The following is a 22976-nucleotide window of genomic DNA, read 5'->3' on the forward strand; positions in this document are numbered from 1 at the left end:
ATCAGCAACTTGGGTCGGAGCAGTGTTGCGGAACGAACGTGTTATTTACTTAAATAGCACGAGAATTCTGGATCAATCTGAAAAATCTCTATCCCTTCCACATACTACCCCTTTCCCCTGCCGAGTGAGTCACACCTACCCCGAAAGGGAAATGGCTTAATGGTGTAATAATAATAATAATGTAACTTAAATTTTTGTCTCCATAAGAAACTGTGCTTTTATATTTATTCATATTTATAATTGACGTTTTGAAATAACAAAGTAACATATTATAAGTGTATTATATGAAATTTATCTTAAAAAATTTTGTGAATATAAAAAATCGTTGAATAGTTGAACTTTTCACCAAATTAATACAATTTTCAAGATAAAAGAAAGAATTTTCAATAAAAAATAGAATATTAAAATTTTTTAGTAAAAAATAAATAAATTTTTAACCACAAAAAATATTTTTCACCAAATTTCAACGAAACAGGATGAATTTGCAATAAAAAATAGTATTGCTAAATTTACAGTAAAAAAAATTAATTAAAAAAAAAGGTTTTCAATCAAATTGATGAATTCTCAACAAAAAATTTAATTTTTAACCAAATAGTTGTACTTTGTACATGAATAGTTGAATTTTCAACCAAAAGGTTACATGTTAATTAAAAAATAAGATATATAAATTTTCAGTTAAACAGATTAATTAAAAAAAAGAAACAATATTTCCAATAAAATTGTTGAATTCACAACAGAACGTTTTTGACCAAATAGTGTAAATTTCTACCAGAAATAAAATGGTATAATTTTTAAGTAAGAAAGGCGAATTTTTAACAAAAAATAATATATTTACAGTTTTTGGTTTAAAATAATTAACTTTCAAAAAAAAAGAAGAAACAATATTTTCAATAAAATGGTTAAATTTACAACAGAAAATATAATTTTTAACCAAATAGTTGAGAATTTGACCAAAATAGTTGAATTTTGTAGTCAGAAAGATGAATTTTCAACAAAAAATAGGATACTTAAATTTCCATTAAGAAAATTAATTTTTAACAAAAAAAAACAACAATATTTCAAATCAAATCCTTGAACTCTCAACAGTCGATTTAATTTTGAATTAAATAGTTGAACATTTTACTAAAACAGTCGATTTTTCTAGTCAAAGACACATTTTTAACAAAAATAGGACACTTAAATTTTCAGTCAAAACAAAAATTTTGACCAAAACAAAACAGTATTTGCAATAAAATTGTTGAATTCTCAACGGAACATTATTGACGAAATAGTTTAAATTTCTACCAGGAAAAAAATATTATAATTTTCAAGTCAGAAAGGGGAATTTTCAACCAAAAATAAGATATTTACATTTTTTGGTTCAAAATAAATAATTTTCAAAAAAAATATAAATATTTACAATGAAATAAAATAAAAGTAAAAAAAGTAAAAGATGCAAAATAATTGAGTTTTCTACCAAACCGGATGAATTTTGAACCAAAAATAGGATAGTCAAATTCTCAGTTAAAATAATTTATTTAAAAATAAAATATTTTCAATAGAAATGGGTGAATTCTTAACAAAAACTTTAACTTTTGCCAAATAGTTAAAGTTTGTACTAAAATAGTTCGATTTGCTACCAAAGAGGATGAATTTTTAACGAAAAATAAGACAAATTAATTTGAAAGCAAAATATTTTCAATCAAAATCATCCTGATTCTCAGGTATCAAGGGGAGAGCATCGCGGTTTCATTACTGTTCCTACCTACAAAAGTTTTTCTTTCCTTGATAAGGGTGCTGTATGAGTGCTGAAACGTTAGTAATTGTTTTTTACAAATGTTTTTTTGTGATTTTATAATAATAAAAATATAAAAGATGAAAGAAATAAGAAAGAAAAGGAAGTGAATTTGGTGGGTTACCTTTTACCTTTTTACCTTTTACCACTTTCCTCTTTTTTATTTTTGTCCAAGAAAAAACTTTTTTTTCTTTTCTTTTTTATGAAAATTTTTATTTTTTTTCAAATTTGGATTAGTCAGTTTTCAACAAATCTTTACATTTTGAGACCTTCTGAGTCAGAACAAACAATGTTCACGAAGGTGTTTGTCTGTCTGTCTGTCTTTAGTTTACAGCCACGAAAATTTTCGAAAAAAATTCGGATTGGAATGAGCTTTTGCACACTTTTTTAAGTCCTAAATGAAGAAAAGAAGTTCATCAGAGAGCTATTTTGGTTGCAAATTTAAAAAGTTAGGCCATTTACACAATTTTTCCATTTTCTTTCAGATTTGAAAATTCTATGGACGGGTTTTCGTAGTATAGTCCAGGCAAATTACACTTTGGAAAAAGAAATTGTTAACAGCACCTGGAAAATTGGAAATGGTAAAGTGGCTCATAATAAACGTGAAAACAAAAAATGCTTGAGCAGGGGTATGGCGGGGTCGATTTGGGGGAGGTTAAAAGGGGTGAAAATGGTATTATTGTGATTTTCGGCGAAAGTTGACGTCAGGGAGAAAAGTGTTTTATGGAAAACATATAGATTATAAAAAAATCTACAACTTTTATATGAGTGACATTTTCACATACACTCGAAAAGTCCGAGAAAAATGCGAAAACCCGTGTTTTATTTATTTTTGTTTTTTATTTTTAATTTTCAAAAAAATAATTTTTTTAACGAAACTCAATGAAAGTTAATCTTTTTCTGTCTTTTATATTCACACTTTTTTTTTTGGTTGAAGAATCAATTGGTTTCCGAGATAATCACTTGTTCCGGTCCGAAACACTCTTTTTCAAATGAAATTTGTCCTTCAGAAAATCATCATACAGAGTTCTTTTAGGTCTCAATTTTTGGTTTTGACATATACTTTCTAATGAAATGAAAAACAATATATAGTCCCTATTGGAGAACATGCTTAAAAATGGAAAAAACTCGAAAAGTGACTTTTGCAACAATCAATTTCTCACTAAACGTTGGTAATTTGTTTAAATTGTAAAATATCTTAAAAAACTGATTACTCCATTTAATCCGACGGAAAAAATCCGAAAAAACTGTATTTCATCATTTGACCAGAAGCTTCATTTTTTAACACTAACGCTGTCAAAATTCAAGTGGAAAAATGTGGAAATTCACTTCTAGCCTTTTTTTCACGAGAAACATAATGAAAATGTGTTTGTTGAAGCCGAAAGAGCTTTAACAAAAGAGAATTGACAATCATTAAATTTCAGTTGCCGATGATTTGACCTCTAATTTTAAAAGTCCTATGCAAAAATATGGGGGATGTCGAATGATGTACTGATTTTTTTAAAGCGAAGCAGTAGTTTACCATGAATAAAGCTCACGAGAAACGCAGTGGATTTAAACAAAATTTCAATTATGTTTCGAATAATTGAAAGTACAAGCAAGTGGAAAATACTACATTAAAAAAAAACTTTCTGTCAATTTTGGAGAATTTGCAAGTAATCTTCGAATTATTGTTACAAATTTACAACATAATAGTTGATTAAACTGTAAAAGAAGCGGCGGTTGAAAAAGAACTGAAGAGTAATTGCAAAGCATTTGAAAAGTGATTGTTAAATGTTTCATGATTAATTACGCAGTGATTAAAAATTTGTTATAAAATTATTGTAAAACGATTGCCAAATAATTTGAATAACCCTTTAAATAAAGGCTCAGTTATTTCTTCTTTCACATCCGTAAACAAGGATTAATTTCCACAATAAAAGCATAAAAAGGACGAATGATTGATGAAATAAAATCGTAATTCACGATCGCGTTTTATATTGTTAATAATCGCTGCTTGCTAATTACTTATGAATAACTAATGATCTTGGAGTGGGAAAAAGTAATATAATTAATTATCATTCGTTGAAAATGGATCCAGTTGATCAAATCCGTAATTTCTAAATGTAGATATATGAATATATGGTAGACCGAGGGAAATCGACGAAATAACGTTGCGGTCATTCATTTAATTATTTTGGCAGGGACGTGGGCGATGCATCGATACCGATGAACTCGTATTTGACGTACGGACGGTGAGTATTTACTGACACAATAATTATCGCGATTGATGAGGGCGGCCACATGAGCAGTCAGACCGCAGAGCAAATTATACTGGGATGGAACTACTATATGCGCAACAACAGTGGTGCTCAATTTAACCACTAGTTGTTCTATTTCCAACACAATATCATTTCTGGTCATACATTCATCATTCATTTTTTACACACACAACAAGTTTGGATGAGAATGTAATTTTTTTAGAGAAAAGAAACAATTTCCAAAAACGATTGCTAAAATTCGTTGTAACGTGATTAAAAAGTGATTGGAAATGATTGCTTATTTGACTCCTCGTCAACTATGCCCAGAATTGTTTGTTTTTACCCAATTTTTTATTTTCAACTTCGACCCTCTGTATGCTTTAGGGAATTGAATGAAAAAAATTGAAATTTTGCTTAATTAAAGTCTCTAATCACTTCTTTAAATTTACCATAAGAAACTTCAAAAATGTGCATTGGTTCTTGAATTATCATAAAAAGTATACGAGCGTGCCCAAGACTAAGATCGATCGGTCAAACTGCAGACGAGTTAACGCATGGGAAATAAGAGAACCGAGGAGCAGTCAGTCGAGCAGTCGCATATCCCACGCGTTAGCTGGACTGACGCTTGACCGACCATTTTTCATCTTGGACACCCGTCCACATTCTTGGGGACATTTGAAAGACGATATTCCATAATTTAATTTAGTAAAAGTTCAAATGTTGTCACTCACTTCTCTAAAGTATGCAAAGAGTAAAAGTTGAGAACAGATTTTGACAAAAACGGAAAATATGTCGGTCATTCTCAAATGCTGTCTCCAACACTATCAATTTTATTTATTTTAAATAGTGCTCAATTGGGCCAAAATTGAATAAGCTTTTGATTTTTATGGCTAAAATATCATTATTTTAACTATAAATATAACTATTCTAGTATGGGTTGAAAATTGATATTTATCGTTAAATATTCATTGCTTTTATGGTTAAAAATAAATTTTTCTGGTTGTTAATATACTTTTTCCATTTTAGGACTTTTGTGGTATAATAATAATCTTCTTGCTGAAAAATTCATCTTTTTGGTTGACAATTTATTTTCCGGTTAAAAATGTAACTATTTTTTAAAAATTCGTTATTGATGGTTTAAAAATAATATTTGAACTGTAGATATAACTATTTAATTTCAAGTTTGAAATTTAATTTTTTTAGTTCAAAATTCAAGCTGCAGTCGAGCTTACGTATGGGAAACAAGAAGCCCGAGCGGCAGTCGAGCAGGCTTTTGTTAACGCGTCTCTAATTTCCCATGCGTTTCTTATTTACCACGCGTTAGCTGGACTGCAGATTGACCGACCAATTTTCTTCTCAGACATGCTTCTACATTTTTTATGATAATTAGAGAACCAATCAACGCGTTTGCATTTCCTTGGGGTAATTTTAAAGAAGAGATGCCAGACTTTATTTAAGTAAAAGTTCAATTTTGGTCATTCACTTCGCTAAAGCATGCAAAGAGTGCAAGTTGAGAACAGAAAATTGGTCAAAATGGAAAATAGGTTGGTGATTCTCAAATTCAATCTCGATAACTATTATTTAAAGTTACCTCAACTAAGGATCCGAGCCGTACAGTGGAGAAAAAGTTTTTCTGGACAAGTTAGTTTAGAGCTTAAAGTTTTTATAAGACTTAAGAATCTGCTGTTCAGAAATAAATCAAATTAAATTTTAAAGAGATTTGTGAAAGCCGATTTTTATTTAAATTACATTCTTATTCAAGAACAAAGTTGATATTAAATTTTCTTTAACGATCCGATTTTTTGCAACTGCTTGTATTTATTGCAACGAGAAGCAAGTCGTGGAGATGAAGGTCAAATAAACAAACGAATAATTTTAAGTTGAGACGTTTCGGTCACCGTTTTGGACCCTCATCAGTCAGAAAAACATTTATTTAGTCTGAAAAAAGTTACAATTAATAAAAAAATTTGTTAAGAAAAAATTAAAATATAGTTTTGCATGGAAGGAGAAGGGTTGTCTCATAAAGTGAGGCCCTCAATTTTAGAACGTGTGAAGAACAAATTAATGATAACAAAAATACAATGAATAATAATGTTATGACTCAAACAGAAAAAACAGAAGGTCAACAAAGAATACATAACATAATAAAATTACAGAACATACCTTGTAATAAAATTAAAAATATAGGTTGAAGTAAAATCCGAAAAACTTTTATTTATATTAAAAAATCATGAAAATCTGGCTTTTTTGTGGAATCAACTCAACATGTTTTTGCCAAAGGCGCGTTTCTGTCATATTTTGTATAATTACAAAAAATATCACTTAAATAGACACATTTTTATAAGCAAATGCATATTTGATAATTTTTTCATGCATAGACTCAATTTTTTTTTTAATGAAATAAAAACGCATTTCCAGGGACTACTGGCTATGATATTTTTAATGGTGAAAAAACGGTTAATTATGTAAAAAAATTTGTAAACAAATCCACATTATAACATTATCATAATTTTTTATGAATAGGCTTCATTTTTTGCGAAAACAAGTCGAAATGTCTTCACAAAGACTCCTTGTTACCATTTTCTATTATAACAATAATCGTTCATTATATGAATAATTTTTAGAAACAAATAAGAATTTTCACTATTTTTTTATAAATAGTCCTAATTCTCTTTGCGGAATCAATTAGAAATGTCTTGTCAAAGACTTCTTGCTTTCGTTTTTTTCATAGTGATAGAAGTTGTTACCAGGGGTGTTAGTTAAAGTTTTCCGGTTTTACTCATAGATGTCGCTAGAGATATGTATACATTTCTATGATTTAGCATCTATATAATATTTTTCTATGGACAATAACCTTAAAAAATACACAATTCCATTCTGCCAAAATAATAGCATCATAGTTGTTTACCTCAGTGAGTATGTCAAGTTTCGTTTCAAGTAAATCGCATTTGCGGTTTTTGTTGCTTCTCTTATTTAATCGAAAGTAAAAAGCAGTTGAAGCTCATTGATTGTTGGTAGAAACTTATGGTGAACATGTTCCAGTGATTAGAACATGTGAGACACGGTTTCGTCAATTTAAAAGTGGAGATTTTGATTTAACAGACAATGAACATCCTGGTGCAGCGAAAAAGTTCGAAGACGAGGAATTGCAGGCGTTATTAGATGAAGACCCAACCCAATCGCAACAACAATTGGCACAAACACTAAATGTGACCTAAAGAGCAATTTTCCAACGCTTAAAAGCCATGGGAAAAATCCAAAAGTATGGAAAATGGGTACCACAGCAACTGAGCGATAGACAAATGGAAAATCGAAAAACCATTTGTGAAATGCTGCTTGAACGGTTCGAAAGGAAATTTTTTCTGCATTGAATTGTCACGGGGGACGAAAAATGGATTTATTTCGATAACACGAAGCGGAAAAAATCATGGCTTTCACCTGGTGAAATCAATTTGAATCATGCGTTGATCGAAAAACGGCCGGAATGGGCCCGAAGACATGGCAAAGTTATCCTACAATATGACAACGTACCGTCTCATACCGTTAATGTGGTGAAGGACACATTAAAAGCATTGAATTGGGAAATATTATCGCACCTGCCATACTCGACAGACCTCGCCATTTGAAGAAGTCAAAAAATGGCTCGTCAAATGGTTTGCCCCGAAGCAGAAAAAGTTTTTTATGGAATGGTATCCATGATTTGCCTGAAAGATGGGCAAAATGTGTAGAAACCAATGGTCAATACTTTGAATACAAAATTCTTTAGATTCCCTTGAGGATTAAGTGTTTTCTTTATTGAAAAAACCGGAAAATTTTAACTAACAACCTTGGTCATTTTTCAAACGAAAATTAAGCCTATTCCTAAAAAAATGGTAAAAATATGTATTTTTTAATAAAAATTGTTGATATAATTAATAGTTTAATTCACTATGAAAAATATGATAGCGACGAGTCACTGGAAAGATATTTCTCGTTCATTTCGTAAAATTATTTATTTATGCATTTATTTACTCATTTATTCATTTATTTATGCAGAACATTTCAAGCTGATTTCGCACAGTATTATCTGTCATATTTCATACAAAATTTATGGATTTAAAATAGCTGGTAGTTGCGCATGACAAAAAAATGACTTTTTTCAATATTTTGTTTATACCGTTATAAACAATTTATTTCTTACTCTAACCTGCTGCAAATTATTTTCGGTTAATCATCACATTAATTTAAGACCTTTTTCTTAAATAAATTTGATCATCTTAATAGAAATGGTATATTCCAGGTCCCATAGAAGCCGGTCCGGTTTTGTAATTTCTAGAACTGCTATGCACAATGGGCTAAATCAAATATTTACTATTCAAAATTACCTACAGCCTACAATCCTTATTTTCCAATTATTATTATTATCTCTTTTTTATATAAATAAACGAAGAGCGAAAAAGAGCCACTTTTTAATTATTATTTTTAATCTTTGAATAAATAACTTAATTAATCCCATTATTGATTAAAATAAATGTTTGTTTATTTTATGAACAAATTATATTAAAAAATGCATAGTTTAGGCATTTATTGATTGAAAGTCATCGTTTTTCTTTCTTGGTGTCTTTAAATTATATTGGTGGTATTATTTAGTAATAAAGATCGGTAATTTAATATTATTCGGTTATTTAGAAACAACTTTTGTAAACAAATGCAAAGTTTGTTTATTTAAAGAGAAAAAGTAATCATTTCTCTCTCTAATTGTCTTCAAATTGCATAAGTAGTGATATTTAGTGACAAAAGAATTGTCAATCGACATTATATTTTTATTTTATAAACAAATGCATAGTTTCACCACTTGTAGACAGAAAGGAACCGTTTACCTTGCTAATCGTCTTTAAATTATGTTATTAGTGATTTTTATTTAAGAAAACCTGTGAAGCGATATTATTTTTTTATTTTACAAACAAATTTTATAAACAAATACATAGTTTCTGCATTTATAGACAGTAAAAATAGTTTTTTTATCTTGTTCAAATTATATAAGTAATGATCTAAAGCTTTGAAGACTTCTTCTTTGATATTATTTGTTTATTTTATAAATAAATGAATATTGTGGCCATTTATAGACAACTTGGAAGCTAATTACTCTAGAATATCACAAAACATTTTCAGTGATATTATTTGAAGGCAATAATAAAAAATTACTTGCTGTCTATAAATGCCTACACAATGCATTTGTTTATAAAATAAAGAAATAATATCAAATGACAAATCCTAAACACTAAACGTCAATACTAATATCATTTTAGGGCGATTAGAAAGAAAAAAGTTTACTTTAGGTCTATAAATGGCCAAACTAGGAATTTATTTATAAAAATTACCTATACAATAAACAAACAATATCGAAAGATAAGTCTTCATTACTAAAATTTATCATTTATATAGTGTAAAGTCGATTGAAAAGAAAAACTATTACTTTCTGCCTATAAACGGACAAAATATGTATTTGTTTATGAAATAAACAAATAATATCGAATGGCAATTATTCATAACGAAACGCCCCCACTTATATAATTTCAAGGCATGAAGAATAAGAAACAATTACTTTTTGTCCATAAATAGCCAACCTATGTATTTGTTTACAGGATTTGTTTGTAAAATAAACAATTAATATTGATGGGCAAGTCTTCATCACTAAACATCACTACTTATGTCATAATAAAAAAATAATATCAAAGGACCAACTTTCATTATCAATTATTACCATTATTATAATTTAAAGGCACTGAGAAAGAAAAACGATTACTTTCGGCCAGTAAATGTCTAAACTATGTATTTGTTTATAAAATAAACAAATTATACCAGATAACAAATTTTCATGATTAAACATGATCGTGCCGATAAAATAAAGCAATTTCAACTTAAAAATATACTCTGCAAGCATAATTTTCACAATGTTGATCATTTGTTCATATAATTTGTTTATAATAATTATATTTGATATCCTGTTAATTTTTTAAATATTCTTTAGATACTTCAACATCTATTTTCATTGAGGATGGTATTAATTAAGTTATTTATTTAAAAATAATAAATAATAAATAAAAATTTTCTTATTTTCTCTCTTTGTTTTATTTATATAAAAAACAAGAAATGATAAAATTTTAAAAATATAATCCATTGTCGTTCTTATGCAACTGTTACTGATCACTTCTAAATACAATGTTGAAAAACGATTAATAATGGTAGGTTGTAGGTGATTTTGAATAGTAAATTTCCGATTCAGGGGGCAGGGCGAGATACAGCTTCGACGCTCGCCTAGGAAGAGCCTCAGTGCGCGAGTACTCAGTCGAGTAGACTGCGCAATATTATGCATTCCAATTGGAAATAGTTCAGGCGGCCCTAAATGTTTACGTTTCGAGGGTACCGATTTAGTAACAAGTCCAGTGCGAGGCAACCCGCGAAATGTTACTTTAGTGCTAAATAATATAATTTTAAACATTGTCCCTTAACTCCCCTTGTCCGGACAACCTTAATTTGTTTTGCATACAAAAAGTCTAACCAACTAAGAATCGATTAATTTCGATTAACCCCAATTTTGATGCACTAGTACACACGAAGTGCAGAAAAACATAAGTGAGAAGTATGATTCTCGCGTGCGGGTTTGACAAAGGGTCCAGGCAGGGTCGACCATGGACCAAAGAGGCCAGGGAAGGATAAGCCGTCCGGATTGCCAGACAGCTTTTCAATTCCCCTTGTCAGTGAACGTGTCGAGTGGGACGATCCGCATTTTGTGCTAACCCCAGGACCTGAAATACTCTCACATTTACAGAGTCATCTATATATATGTGACCCAGGCTTGGAGTTAAACCTAGTTACCGCACTACAACCGGTCTACAACTGTATTGCGGTAACTAAGTAATCCCCGAATGTTATTTGCAGTTATTTATCGGTCCACTGGACCTTCGAGGGTATTTTCATTTTCGCGACATCTGTATTACTTGCTCGGGATGGAAAGATAAATCTCGTCAGAATTCTTTCAGAGGTTTTTCGATGGAATGCCGCTTGTAGTATTGGATGAGGTCAAGATCAAATAAGGCTCTTCACAGTGAAAAAATAATTTTAAATTGTTAGAGCTTCGGATTATTGAACTTTGTAGACTTGTCTGCAATTAGGGTGACCAGATGGCTTGATCTGGAAGTCAGGGCATTATCCCAATTTTAATAAACTTACCTCAGCCCTAATAACATTTTAATTTAAGTCGCGTTGTTTGAAAAGGAGGGGTTCTACAAAATTAAAAACTCTGGAACTTTCCCTCACTTTTCCCTGAACAATTTTTTTTCGCTGCTTGTAATGCATTTTTTGCAGGTTAAATTTTCAAACACAGAAAATAGTCTTCAACTAAAAAAATGAATTCCGAACGAATAAGATTAGTTTTAGATCAAAAACGATTCAGTTTTAACAGTATAAATGAATTTTCAACTAAATAGTTTACTTTTTAACAAAAGAAATACATTTTCAATTCGAAATGTAATAGTTATATTAACAGTTTAAAAATTAATTTTAAACCATAAAAGACGACATTTTACCAAAATAGTTAAATTTTAAATCGAGAAATAAATTGTCAAGCAAAAAGATGAATTTTTTAGCAAAATGATTGATATTCCAATATAGAAGACGAGTTTTCAACACAATGCATGCATTTTGAACCAAATAGTTTAATTTTCAAGTCAAATTTTCAGCTTAAAAAAATGACTAAAAAGAAAATGTTCATCAGAAATCGAATAGTTACATTTAGAGTAAAACAGATTAATTTTTAACAATGAGAGCAACGAATATTTAACAAAATAGATGACTTTTCAAACCATAATATAATAGTTATATTTAAAGTTAAAATAATTACATTTTCACTATGAAAAATAATATTATTAACTAAATAGTTGAATTTTTACCCAAACAAAAGAATTTTCGACCAAAAAGATACATTTTTTACGAAGAAGATTAATTTTCTACCACGAAAAAAAAGAATCTTGAACAAAATGCATGAATTTCCAACTCAGGAAGATGAACTTTCGGATCCATATTATGTTACATGCGGCAAGTCTTTCTTCGGCAAGTCTCACCTATGGCATGTCATATCTGAGACATGACATATCTGCGGAATGTCTCTTCTCCGGAATGTCACAACTGAGACATGTCACATCTGCGGCTTATCACATCTGTGGAATTTCTCATCTGCGGTATGTCACAGCTGCGGCATGTCACATCTGTGGCATGTCATCTTTGCGGCTTGTCACATCTACGACATGTAATATCTACGGCACGTCACAACTGCGGAATCTCTACTCAGCGGCTTCTCTCCCTAGCGGCACTTCGCACTGTGAAATTGACATTTTTGCGGCATCTCTCACCAGTAAATATTCTTCCAGTGGCATCTCTCCCTTCCAAAAAATGTTTAATTTCCAATTAAAAATGAGTGAACTGCGGCAAGCCTCCCGGGACTAATTGACATATCTGCGGCATCTCCTACCAGCGAAAAGTCTCCTCAATGACATCTCTCTACCGAAAAAACTTGTTAAGTACTTCCAAAGGTAGAACAACTGCAGCAAGTCTCCCTAGCGGCATCTCTCCCACAAGAAAATTGTGTAAGAAATTCTAAAAATGGCAAAACTGCGGCAAGTCTCCCCAGCGGCATCTCTCCCCAAAACAAATTTTCAAATTAGTTTTAAAGATGACAAACCTGCGGTAAGTCTCCCCAGCGGCATCTCTCCGCCAACAAATTTTATAAGTATTTTCAAATATGGCAAAACTGCGGCAAATATCCCTAGCGGCATCTCTCCCCCAAGAAAATTTGTTAAGGACTTCTAAAAATGGCAAAAGTGCGGCAAGTCTCCCCAGTGGCATCTTTCCCCCACGGGGAAAGCGGCAAGTCAGATACAAAAACTGCTGGGGAGACTTGTCGCATTTTCGCTATCTTTAAAACTACTTAGAAAACTGGTTGGGGGGGGGGGCAGATTCTGCTGGGGAAACTTGCCGCACTTTTGCCATTTTTAGAAGTCCTTACAACATTTTTTTTGGGAGAGAGATGCCGCTGGGGAGACTTGCCACTGTTTAGCCATTTTTGGAAGTACTTAACAAATTTTCTTGAGAGAGAGTTGCCGCTGGGGATACTTGCCGCACTTTTGCGATTTTTAGAAGTGCTTACAAAATTTTGTTGGGGGAGAGACGCCGCTAGGGAGACTTGTCGCAGTTTTGCCATCTTTAAAACTACTTAGAAAATTTGTTGGGGGGAAGATGCCGCTGGGAAGACTTGCCGTACTTTTGCCATTTTTAGAAGTGCTTACAACATTTTCTTCGGGGAGAGATGCCGCTCGAGAGACTTGACGCAGTTTTGAAATTTTTAGAATTTCTTACAAAATTTTCTTGGGTCAGAGATGCCGCTAGGGAGACTTGCTACAGTTGTTCCACCTTTAGAAGTACTTAACAAGTTTTTTCGGGAGAGAGATGCCACTGGGGAGACTTGCCGCAGTTACGTCATCTTTGCAAGTGCTTAAAAATATTTCTTGGGGGAGAGATGCCGCTGGGGAGACTTGCCGCTGATGAGAGATGCCGCGAATGTGGCAATTAATGCTGGGAGACTTGCCGCACTTTTGCCACTTTGATGTGGACTTGAACATTTTTCCACGGCTGAAAGATGCCACTGGGGAGACTTTTCGTTGGTAGGAGATACCGGAGATGTGACAATTAGTCCCGGGAGGCTTGCCGCAGTTCAGTCACTTTTAATTGGACATTAAACATTTTTTGGAAGGGAGAGATGCCACTGGAGGAATATTTACTGGTGAGAGATGCCGCAAAAATGTCAATTTCATAGTGAGAAATGCTGCGAGGGAGAGAAGCCGCTGGGTAGAGATGCCGCAGTTGTGACATACCGCAGATGAGGCATGCCATAGATGTGTCATGTCGCAGAGGTGACATGTCACAGATGTGACATGCCGCAGTTGTGACATACCGCAGATGAGACATTCCGCAGTGTGACAAGCCGCAGATGTAATATCCCGCAGATGTGACATGCCTCAGATGTTACATGCTGCAGGTGTGACTTGCCGCAGAGAGACTTGCCACATGTGACATGATATGGACCCGAATTTTCAAGACAACATGTAATCCTTATATTTATGTTTGAATTAAATTATTTTTAACCATGAGAAAAAAGATTTTTAAGGAATCGGTTAAATTGTCAACCAAAGAAATTAATTGCCAACCAAAAAGATTAATTCGCAATAAAAGACATGAATTTACAACGGTAAGAATGTTTAATTTTCAACAAAAAGATCATTTTCTATGGGAAAAAATTTTCCAACAAAATAGTTAGATTTCTAACCACAGGACTTAATTGTCAACAAAAAAATATTTTAATTTGAAACCAACAATAGTTCAATTAAACAAAAGAAGACAAACTTTCAGCAAAATTGTTAAAGTTTCAAATGAAAAATATTTCTTAGAAAAAAAACTGTAGGCAAATTTCAATTTGAAATGAAAAGCAATTTCTTAATACAATATAGACATTTCGTATAAATATTTATTTTTCAAGTTTCTTTGTTTATTTGTTTTAAGATTATATAAATATATTTTACCTAGGTTTCTCGAGAAAATTCAAAAAGATTTCTGAAGATTTCAGATATGTCGAAAAAGTATCTAGAAAATTTCTGATAAGTTTTTTTGTAGACAGGATTTTAGGAAAAATTTAAGTTAATTTGAGCGACATTTAGGACTTTTCGGCGCTTAATAAAAAACTTCTAAAATATTTGATAAAGTTTTAGACACCTTTCAAAGTTTGAAAATATTTTTAATCTCTTCAAAACTTTAAAAATACCTCAATATATTTTAAACTCCCTGGAATCATTTATAAAATTGTTTTAAAATCCACGGGATTTACTGTAGTAAATTTGTAACTCTTTTGTAATGTTTTATAATCTTTTTAAATATTCTCCTAAAATTAATAACAAAAAATAAAAAAGCTCTTTGAATATTCTCAGGAATCTTAATAAAACTTTTTTTCATCTTAAAACCATTCAAAATCTTCTGACATTTTCTATCCTCTAAATTAAGTTTTTAATTTTTAAAGTTTTTTTTATCATTTTTGAAATCTTTTGAGAACTTATAAATATTTGGAAAATGATTAAAATTTGTTCTAAAATTTTGAAAAAGTTCTGCAAACTGTTTTTAATTATTTGTAAAGATTTTCATAAAATAATCGTTTACAAATAATAAATCATTCAAATTTTACTGAAAAATGTTAAGAAAATTTGTTATTCTCTTTAAAACTTTCAGAATTCTTAAAAAACTTATCAATTTTTTTTGTTCAAATTTTCGAAAAATCTATATTTTGTATTGAATACAAGTATTTTTATATTCTTTTAAATATTCTGAATATTTCTTCAATTTATTACATTTATTAACATTTTTAATCTTGCAAAATTGCAAAATTTGGCTCTAAAAACTTCTACATTTTTTTTCCAAAATTTTAGGAAATCATTTGAAATATTTGAAAAATTTAAAAATATTTTCTTTAAATGAAATGCTAAAAAAAAAAAATTTTTTAAATCTTAAAGAAGTTTCAAAATTTGATTTAAAAATCTTTAAAAATCAAAATTTTGTATCGTTACCTACAGTCTATATATTTATAAATAATAAAAATGAAATAAATTTATGAAATAAAAATTCCTCATTTTAAAACTGCGATTCACAAAATTCTATAAATTTAAAGACAACAAATTGAAAACAACTTCTTAAAGTGATATTTACGCAGTATGCAACTAATCAGGTATTCAAGAACAATGAGTTTGGCATTCAACAATTTCATTCCGTCAATTTTATTAGATATTATAAATATATTTTTTTGATTGTATAAGTGAAACTTTTGCAATTTGATTCCTTAAATTCCGTACTCAATGTTGATAATGAAGTATGTCTAGGGAGAGCTAAAGTTAATTCAATTAATGTTCATGGGGAATATTTGTGAAAGGACGATGTGACAACAGCTTTGTCTGAAGCGTTTACAGGAACACGCAAGGGCGAGGCTCCTATGGTTACTGTCCAAATACACTTCTATATTGAAGAAATATTCATGATATGAAAAAAAATATTTCCCTGTGCTTACTATCTAGTGATTAAAGTTTGTCGATCATAAAATATTAAATTTTGATCACGGTTTTGGCCCCATTATGTGTCTCGGACCACTCTAGGCCAAGCCTGAGATTGTAAAAAGGGATTTTGTTTTTTAATTTCTCAAATACTTTTTATTAATAGTAATAAATTATTATTACATTTAAAGCTTTTCAAGATTTTTTAAATTTTCAATACAAAATGGAATAATTAAATTCTCATTTGAAAACATTCATTTCCAACCAAATGATAAGTTTTCTACCGAAAAAAATGAATGTTTAATATAATACATGGATTTTCAATCAGATACTTGTATTTTTTACTAAAGGAAGAAAAGTTTTTTTACCAATAATGGAATGGTAAAATTTTCACTCAAAAAAATCCATTTCTTACTCAAAAAAACGTATTTTCTAGAAAGTGTTAAATCTCCAACCAGAAAAATTAATTTGCAACTGAAATGATGCATATTCAAATAGAAGAATTACATTTTTTTATAAAAAAAGTATTTTGTAATAAGCTAACTAAATCTTCAATAAGGTGGTGAAATGTTCAGCTAAAGAGATTATTTTTCATCTAAAATGATGAATCATTAAATAAAAAATAAATTTTAAGCAAAATACGAATTTCAAAAAAAAATTTAACTATTTTAACTTAATTTCTAATTTAAAAAAAATACACATTTTCAACAAAATCGTAACAATTGTTAACCAAGTAGGTGCATGCTCATTTGAAATAATGAAATATACGAGTAAAAAAGTGGATTCTTAAGAAAGGAGTTCAATCAAGCAGTTCAATTTTCAACAAAAATAATTAATTTTCTACCAAAAATGATGATGGAAACTTTATCAAAATAGTAATCCACATAGTTGAAATTTAAAAAAATTGAAAACTTAAACTTAATGTAAAAAATTAATTTTAAACAAAACAAAAGGAATCTTTCAAAAACTAGTCAAATCTTCAGCCAAAAAGATGAATTTTTATCTAAAATTATGAATATTTAACTAGAACAGTTGAGTTTTCAGTGAAAAAGTTAATTGAAAAAAAATGCAACCAAAGAGGAGAATGTTCATCTAAAATGATGAATCATAAAGTAATTGATTCTTAACAAAGGATTTCAATAAAGTATTAGAATTTCCGAACAAAATGAATAACTTTCTACCAAAAAAGAGGAATTTTAAACACAATACATGACTTTTCAAACAAATAGTTAAATTTTTTACTAAGAAAGAAAAAATTTAAACCATAAAATGGAATAGCTAAATTGTATGTTAAAAAGTTAATTTTCTGTCAAAACAAACGTATTGATATTGTTTATAAAATACAGTTTTTATTTATTCAAATAAGTAATATTGTTTGCTCTTTCTTATAGGAAATGTGAAGAAAAATCTAGTTTATGAAAATGATTAATGTTTAAACAATTTGATTATATGTACTTAAATAAGAATATACTGAATAATAAGCAAGATAGTGTAAGAGATTAAAAAAATTACTTCACGTTTCCTGTGAAAAAGCGTAAGCAAATAATTTATAGTTGTTTAAATCATTGTAAAACTGTCTTCGATAATAAATATGGCTCTTAAAACTGCATCATTAAGTCCATAGAATTAGATAATTATTTGTAAATTTTTCATTGAACATTTTTAAAAGGCGACTAAATTTTAATTTGCCAAAACTTAATAAGAAGTAATTATCTTTTCAATTTTATTTTAAAAACTACCTTTTCCAATTAAAACCACACGTCAAATGTAATAGCCCAGGACACGGGTATTGTTTGATTGATTTGAAAGAGAATTCGTTTCTCCAGCAAATGAAAAAAAAATCGGGGCGGGGGGGGTAGATCAATCACCAAAAAAAGTCGAATTTTTGGACCACCCTAATGTGGACCAGGGTGGTCCAAGTTTTTATCTGTAACAAATCAACTATTGATTTTTGGTGATCGACATCCCCCCCACCCAATTTTTCGTTTCCTGGAAAAAATGGTCTATTTTTTTATTTTCGAAACGGTCAATATTGTGGATGTTCCCTAGGCTGGTTGCGACAAAAGTTTAAATATTGGAAGGATAATTTCAATTTTTAAAGCACACTTGAGTGAGTCGCGTGCTGAATATTTGCATGCACGACTACCAACCGTCACGGTTTTGAATCTGAGATGTCGAGATTGTCATATAATACGTTTGTCGCACGAAAGTGCATTTACAGCAGAAGGAGATTGCCTAACAGTAAAAGTGTTAGCTAATTTCCAATGTGGATTTACATCCAAATCACACACTCGTGTGTATAATGAACACATATATAGCGTTAAGTGTTTGTCGAATAATATCAAAGAAATAGTGCATGTAAAGCGGAAGTAACTGGGGTTTCATCGCCTTATAATGGCCACGTGGCGCCTAACAAGTACCGAAGCGTGGCACACTTTTTTAGAGTAAATCGTGGTTAAAAGCGTCCGGTAATAATCCAAATGATAATGGACAAGGCTTAAAAGATTAAAGGTGTATTTGTTCATCAAGATTGTGTAAATCGGATTCTTTATCAATTTTCGTATTATTTCTCTTTTGAGTAAAGGACCCTGCACCAAATGCACAGAAAGTGGCTTCTAGTCAAAATGTCTATTTATAAATTTATTTTATAATTTTACATCTGCATATCAATAATACAAACGATAACTATAAAAAGTTAATAGTTTTTATTTAAAAAATTGATAAACATATATTTTTTACATGTATTTTAATAGAAAAATTAGTTTATTATCGAAATTTTAGTCAACTAGGAGAAAATGGATACTACGAGAAATGGGCGACGAGGAGAAATGATAAACTAGGAGGAATTGGCGAGAAGGAGAAATCGGGGACTAGGCGGAATGGGCGACGAGGATAAACGACAGACTAGGATAAATGGGTGACAAGGAGAAAAGGACGAAGAGGAGAAATTAGAAGGAAAGGATGAGAAAGAAAAATGAGAGACTTGGAGGAATAAGCGACAACTAGAAATGGGCGATAAGGAGAAATGAGTGACTATGACATATGAGCGACAAGGAGAAATGGGTGAAAAGGAGACATTGTGGATTAGGAGGAATGGGCGATAAGTAGAAATATGCGACTAGGAGAAATGGGCGATGAAAATAAAAGGGAGACTAGGATGAATGGGCGATAGAAAAAAGCGGAGACTAGGAGAAATGGGTGAAGAGTAGAAATGAGACAATAGGAGGGAAGGACGACCAGGAGAAATGGGAAATAAGGGGAAATGGTTAACAAGAAAAAATCTATGGAGAGCTAAAACTGCCTTAACATCCCCTAAACATTAAAGCATACAAATCGACAGGAATATGAACCACGGGATGTTTAAACATCCATTAAAAATGTTGAAGCACTTGGTAGAGGACATTTCCTGCATCTATTCAAAACAAGCCCTTAAATAAACTAAAAGACTTTCCCTGGTAACCGATGTTTTTCACGTTTGTTGTGAAGTGAATTTCGACCCGAATTTATTCCGAGAATCTCCCGTGGTTTTATTATTTCGAAAATATCGATTTTCTTATTCGAATCTTTAAGGGCTGATGAAACAATTCTTAAAACTATTGTAAACCCTTTCCATGCTAGATGACGTTTTTCAAAAATACATGTAAAAATTAGAGGTCTGAAAATTGTTTGAGTAGAAACTTTTCATTACTCTGATAAGTTTCTTTTAAATTATTGATCCGCAGGTTAAATATATAATTAGACGTTTTGACTAAAATTTGGTGTGGGTTCTTTTCAAAACCAGAATTAAATAAAAATAAAATATAACCTTGATGAAAAAATAATATTTTGATTTAAAATTTGCAAAATATATTTGTTTTAGATAATGAAAAATTGTGTGGATAATATAAATATGAGAAACTCACCGTATCTCGTGGTGGACTCCAGCATTGAGGAGAAATGCTATTACCACTGTGGTTGCTGATGCCGGAATTGGAGGTTGAATGAAGGTTTCGAAGGCTGACGTTTAAAGGAGTAGGAATGTCGTCTTCAGTCGTTTCGATATCAACTTCATCGTCGGAATTTTCATCCTTGTTAGAAGAATTTTCGACGGTTGGTTCTTGATTAGAGGACTCTACAATTGGGGGTACGCGAATCACAGGACGAAAAGCTGATTGGTGGATGGCACTATTGACCGCTGGTAAAATGGGCTCTGGTGAACTTGCAGTTCCAATAGGAGGGGGCAAAGCTCCTAAAAAAACAATTTTATTTGTTTGTGGATAGAGTAAAAGAAAACTGAGTGGATTGAGACGCACGAGGAGAACCGGGCCACTAGGAGAAATGGGCCACAGGGAGTAATGGGTGACTACGAGAAATAGGGGACGAGGAGAAATGGAAAAATAGGAAGATTGGGCGATAAGGAGAAATAGGCCACTAGAAGAAATGGGCAACGAGGAGAAACGGAAGACTAGGAGGAATGCGCGACAAGGAGGAATGGGAGATTAGGAGAAATGAGTGGCAAGAAGAAATATAAGACTAGAAAAATTGTTTAAGGAGGAGAAATGGACGACGAGGAGAAATGAGATACTAAGAGAAATGGTAAATTCTAAGAAACAGGCCACGAGAAAAAATGGATGACTGGGACGAATGGGCGTAAGGTAGAAGTAGGCGACAAGGATGAGAGTAAAGGGAATATTGAAGGGTTTAGTGAATCGCAGGAGGAGATATAGACGAGTAGGAAGTATATTATTATTTCATAAAAGCATTATTTAACTCACCTGGAAATAATACGTGACCTCTCTTCGACAACCAAGGAAGTGGATAAGGTGTAAACCGGAATCCAGGTGTCTTCGCAACAGCTACTGCAGCTGCCTGTTGATGTTGATGCCAAACATAATCCATAACCAAACTGCTTGGTAAAGGCAATGGTAGTTCAGGAAAGGGTGGAACTCTTGGATGAGCAGGGGGTGGCGGAATCTGCGTAGGAATTTGCGAAGTTGGCGAAGAAGTTCTCGCCCGTTTTGCCGGACTTGGTGATCCTCTGGTGCTGGAACTAGAGAGTAATCGTTTTCTGGTACCACCATTGAACATTGCCTTCACATCCTCCCAAGCGTGGACCACCTCATCCGGGGGATTCCCCGACAGTTTCATGTGCCTCCGCCAGGAATTAAAGTTCGCAGCGTCAGGTTGAACGTATTTGTCAGTGGGGCCAATTCTGTGCGAATGGAAAATGAACTTGTTTGGGGAGAAGAAGAGTCCACAGTATGCACACTTGATGCATTTTGCTCGAGAACTGTTGTAACGTGCTGGCAAAAATGCCCCTCGACAACCCCAGGCGCACTCGTGGTGGACGGAAAATGCAAAATCTTCTGGAAGTCTGCGAAAATAATGAAGTTTTGGCTGCTAAATTATTTTTCTAGTTTTAACAAAAATATTTTTAAGGAAAATAAATACCTTGGTGGTGCATTGTCTCCCAGGAAGGATTTGCAGAGTCTTTCAGCTTCCCTGCGAGTAATCATTCCACACCTTCTGGAAGAAACTGGCATGGCACCAGCTCGACGAAGAATTTCCAATTGCACTGGTGTACACTGAACACAAGTAATGCCTAAAGCAACTCGACGATTGTGGATTTCATTATAACTGAATTGCTTCAACAGCGTATTGCTGATTTGTGCTAGACACAATCTCTCTTGTCCTTCTATCACCAGTGATACTATGTGGATACCATACAACGACACCGTACCAACCTGCAACTCCTATGGATTTAGAATCACCACGCGGCCTTTGCATAATGCAAAAAATATCATGATTTTTTGATATTTTCAGTAAGTATTACACCAAAGTCTCGCTTTCAGTCACTCCGTTCTCGGGCTTCTTAGAACTTCTGGCTCCCACAGTTTCCCAGGGGAGTAGGGCCAGATTGGTTGTGACATTATATATATAGATATATATTCGAATTGGAAATGAGTCAGGCGTACATCAATGTTTACGTTTCTATCCTCCCCGAAATAAGTCCAAGGCCATTTGAAGGCAACCCCCGACTCTTGACTAAAAGCGAGAGTTTGGTGTATATAATTGAAAGTAAATGCAGACCTTTAGTTTCAAAAAAGGACATTATTTATTTCCTCAGTCATTACATAAATTATAAAACTTTTTATATAATTGAAGGGATCGCAGTGTGCCCCTTTCCCCTTTTCATCGACTTAAATTAATCAAAAAACCTAAAACACCTAAAATAGATAACTTTGACCCATTTTTCCTTTTTGTATCTTTTTTTGCAAAGTTCCGATTAATTTTCTAAGAATCATAAACAGAAATGTAAGACATTAAAAAATAAGAGGCTTCGAAAGAGATTCTTTTTTATAATACCAATTTAAAAGGTTTTCTAAATAGGGAAAGTATGGAGATTTTCCATTTAATAGGGAACAAAAAATGTGCGTTTTTAACCCAAAAGATTAATTTTCTACTAAAGAAGATGAGTTTTCACATAAAGAAATGAATTTTCATCTAAAAAAGAGAACTTTTTTAAAAAACTGTGATAGTTGATAGTTCAACCAAAAATATTTTTATTTTAAATGAAAAACAGTTGAAGTCACCCTAAAAATACAAGTTTTCAATGAACAATTTGAATTGTTTACCAAAAAAGATTAATTTTCAACCAAAAAGTTGCAGTTTTAGGCATAAAAATTCAATTTCTACTAACACAAATGAATTTTCAAGAGAAAAAGACGAATTTTCAACAAAATATTTGAATTTTCAGCTTAAAAAGATTTTTCAGTTTAGAAAGAAAATTTTGAAATTGAATTTTGAAACCAAAAAGAGGACTTTTTTGCAAAAAAGTTAAACTTTCAATCCAGAAATGTG

General features: G+C 31.6%; 1 protein-coding gene across 1 annotated transcript in view; it reads right to left on the reverse strand.

The window, feature by feature from the left end:
• LOC117182174 (SKI family transcriptional corepressor 2) overlaps positions 1-22976 on the reverse strand; it is a 102101-nt gene that overhangs the window by 47758 nt on the left and 31367 nt on the right. The window contains exons 3-5 of the mRNA XM_033375224.1: positions 21567-21859; positions 20891-21489; positions 20039-20364 (exon numbers count right to left, since the gene is read on the reverse strand). Coding sequence (XP_033231115.1) covers positions 20039-20364; positions 20891-21489; positions 21567-21859 — 1218 coding nt within the window. The remainder of the gene's footprint in view (positions 1-20038; positions 20365-20890; positions 21490-21566; positions 21860-22976) is intronic.

This window comes from Belonocnema kinseyi, chromosome 10 (genome assembly GCF_010883055.1).
Source record: "Belonocnema kinseyi isolate 2016_QV_RU_SX_M_011 chromosome 10, B_treatae_v1, whole genome shotgun sequence".
Lineage (NCBI taxonomy): Eukaryota > Metazoa > Arthropoda > Insecta > Hymenoptera > Cynipidae > Belonocnema > Belonocnema kinseyi.